Source organism: Tamandua tetradactyla, chromosome 20, assembly GCF_023851605.1.
Source record: "Tamandua tetradactyla isolate mTamTet1 chromosome 20, mTamTet1.pri, whole genome shotgun sequence".
NCBI lineage: Eukaryota > Metazoa > Chordata > Mammalia > Pilosa > Myrmecophagidae > Tamandua > Tamandua tetradactyla.
This window is the reverse complement of record NC_135346.1, coordinates 5231534-5234365: the sequence shown is the minus strand read 5'-3', so window position 1 is coordinate 5234365 and position 2832 is coordinate 5231534. Positions and strand designations below refer to the sequence as shown.

Genomic DNA, 2832 nt, shown 5'->3' with positions numbered 1-2832 from the left:
TGAGCATAATATTGGAAACTTACTCAGAATTTGTCCCACAATTTATTTCAGTACTAAATATTTTTCTTCAGTGAAAAATGATGTACATTTTTACCAACCCCCAATTATATGCTTTTTATCACAGTATTCTAAGCAAACTGGTGTTTTCATTGTGACATATACATTATATACTATTAAAGTATCAGATATATTGGAGGCCAAATCCATTATATACCATAATTCCTATGTTCCCACATTCATGTATCAATTTATAAGTGATAAAAAAAGACAGAAAATACTCAAACCTTTCTTGTTCCTTTACTCTGAGACATAGAATGGTCAGTAAGAATTGAATATTCCTGTTTACACTGATGAGGGGCATAAAGTTCTAGGTAATAAAATATGAAGAATGTAGCCTACTGTACATAACAGACATATAAATTTTCTAGACAACTAGAGATACACAAAGTTATATCTCTCTTGTGTTGTGTGCACTGAATGTTACAGTATGACAGGTTAGGTAGAAAATCATATGTTAGTCCAAAATATATTGATATGGTATACCTTTGTACATACAATACAATATGCAAGTCACAGTGGAGCAGGGATTCAGAATAAATCCCCTTTTAATTTCTTTCATTTAAAATAAAAAATCTGGGTAAAAGCAAATTTGAATGCTTCAAATGATGCTCTCAGTCTCTCAAACTATGTTATAACTACATGATTTCAGAAAAAAAAAACCATTCAGATATTGTTTATCATTCACTCCCTGTAGAGTAAGTAATCTATGCTGTCCAATTGACCTCCACGTGGCTTTGCAACAAGGAAAAGAGTGTAATGGAGAAGGTCAACTAGGAGCTAAACTGTAAAGCAGTGAAAAAGGGAAAAAACAGCTTCCCTAGCTCAAACAGCTAGGCCATGAAGTGTTCTCCCATTGATTCTTTAAAAAAACAAATTCACATAACACCAGCCAGAAACAAGATCATTCCTTTGATTTTCCTGAGAGCCAATGAAAACAAGAAAACTAAACCCCAAAAATGAGTAATACATTCTTTTCTACCACCATGAATATTTGACATTCCACCATGAATACTTTTGGAATTTTTCAGAAAAAGAACATTTCAGAAACTTGTGGAATGATGGGCAGAAGTTAGTATAGTTGGAATGGCAAGAAAATAAGTGAGTTCAGAGAAGAAGAGATAAAGAAGTGACTTTAAGTAGAGTGAAACATGCATGTTCTTAACAGGGAATGGGAAATGTGGGGGTGGAGGCAGCTCTGAAAGTTTAGTAAAGTCTGAGATGTTCTAGGACATGATTCTAGGCTAAGGTTCATCTTGACGCCACTGAGGTTCTAATGTTTCAGCAATGCAAACACTTTCCTAATTCCTGTCTGCATGTCCTTGTTCCGAAAACTATAAACAATTGGGTTTAACGTGGGGGTCACAAGAGTGTAGAGCGCAGCTACTGCCTTGTCCCTCTCAAATGTGTAGCTGGAGGCAGGACGGATGTAGGTGTAGATCACAGGGGCATAGTAGAGGGAAACCACTATGAGGTGGGATGAGCATGTGGAAAAAGCCTTCTTCTTGCCCTCTGCTGAGCGGATGCGGAGAATAGCAGCAATGATGAAACCATAGGAGATGCAGGTGAGGGTGAAATCACCCACAGCCAGGGTAATGTCAGCCACGTATACCATCACCTCGTTGATTCTCACGGGGCTGCAGGACAAGGCCAGCAGTGGGGGGATCTCGCAGAAGAAGTGGTCAATGTTATTTGACCCACAGAAAGTCAACCTCAAGATGAGACCTGTGTGAACCCAGGAGTTGGTTACTGCAATAGCCATGACGATGCTGAGCAGGGCAGCACACATGTGAGGGTTCATGATGGTGCTGTAGCGAAGAGGGAAGCAGACGGCGGCCACGTAGCGGTCATAGGCCATGGTGGTAAAGAGAACCATCTCGGCCCCAAGGGACCCTGTGAAGAAGAAGAGCTGGGACATGCAGCCTCCGTATGAAATGGTCTTATCCGACGTTATCATGTTCCCCAGCATCTTTGGGATGATGCTGGTTGTGCAGATGATGTCCACAAGAGCCAGTGCCAGAAGGAGAAGATACATGGGGGTATGCAAGGCCAGGTTACAAATGATGGCAATGACAATGAGCATATTGCCAAGAAAAGCCACCAAGTAGATGAAGAGAAATATAATGAAGAGAACCACCTGGAGTCCAGGCTTTCTTGTGAGACCCAGAATTATGAACTCGGTTACAGTGCTGGAGTTCATTCTGCTTTGGTGTTTAAATGGCAGACATTGCACAAAGTGAAGAAGTGAAAGCTAAAGGGATCTGCATGTTATTACTTGGAGATATTTTTGGGTGTTGGGTGTGTACTATGCGTGTGTGTATGTGAACTCATTAATTTGATTATTGATTTGAAACAGTTTTACAACAGAAGTTTCCTTATTATGGCACTATTTCTTCCAGGCGATATCCTCTATTCTTCAGACAGATATTCTCTGATGCATGTTCTTCCACTGATTGCTCAAGCAAACTAAAGCCAGCAGTGAAAAGAAAAAGACACAAAAATAAAAATCTTCAAATACATTAACGATATCATCTTGAGTTTAAACTTATCTGAAAATAATTTTCATTATCATTTACATTTTCCATGAAAATGCAGTAAAAATAATTACATATTGATCAAATTCAGTTAATTACATGCTATCCCTGGATGTTTTTCTCTAGACATATTTAGTGGGACTATCTGGAGCAAAAGAAGAAGACAAGGTTAAATATAATGGCCACAGTTCAGGAAAAAATTGTCCAATATAATATTCTGAGACTAAATATTCGTGGGACC

At 38.8% G+C, this 2832-nt stretch overlaps 1 protein-coding gene across 1 annotated transcript; it reads right to left on the bottom strand.

Moving 5' to 3' along the window:
- Positions 1-1330: 1330 nt before the first annotated feature.
- LOC143664418 (olfactory receptor 13G1-like) lies at positions 1331-2257 on the bottom strand. Its single transcript, XM_077138028.1, has one exon. The coding sequence runs from the start codon at positions 2255-2257 to the stop codon at positions 1331-1333; it is 927 nt and encodes a 308-aa protein (XP_076994143.1).
- Between the last annotated feature and the right edge of the window lie 575 nt (positions 2258-2832).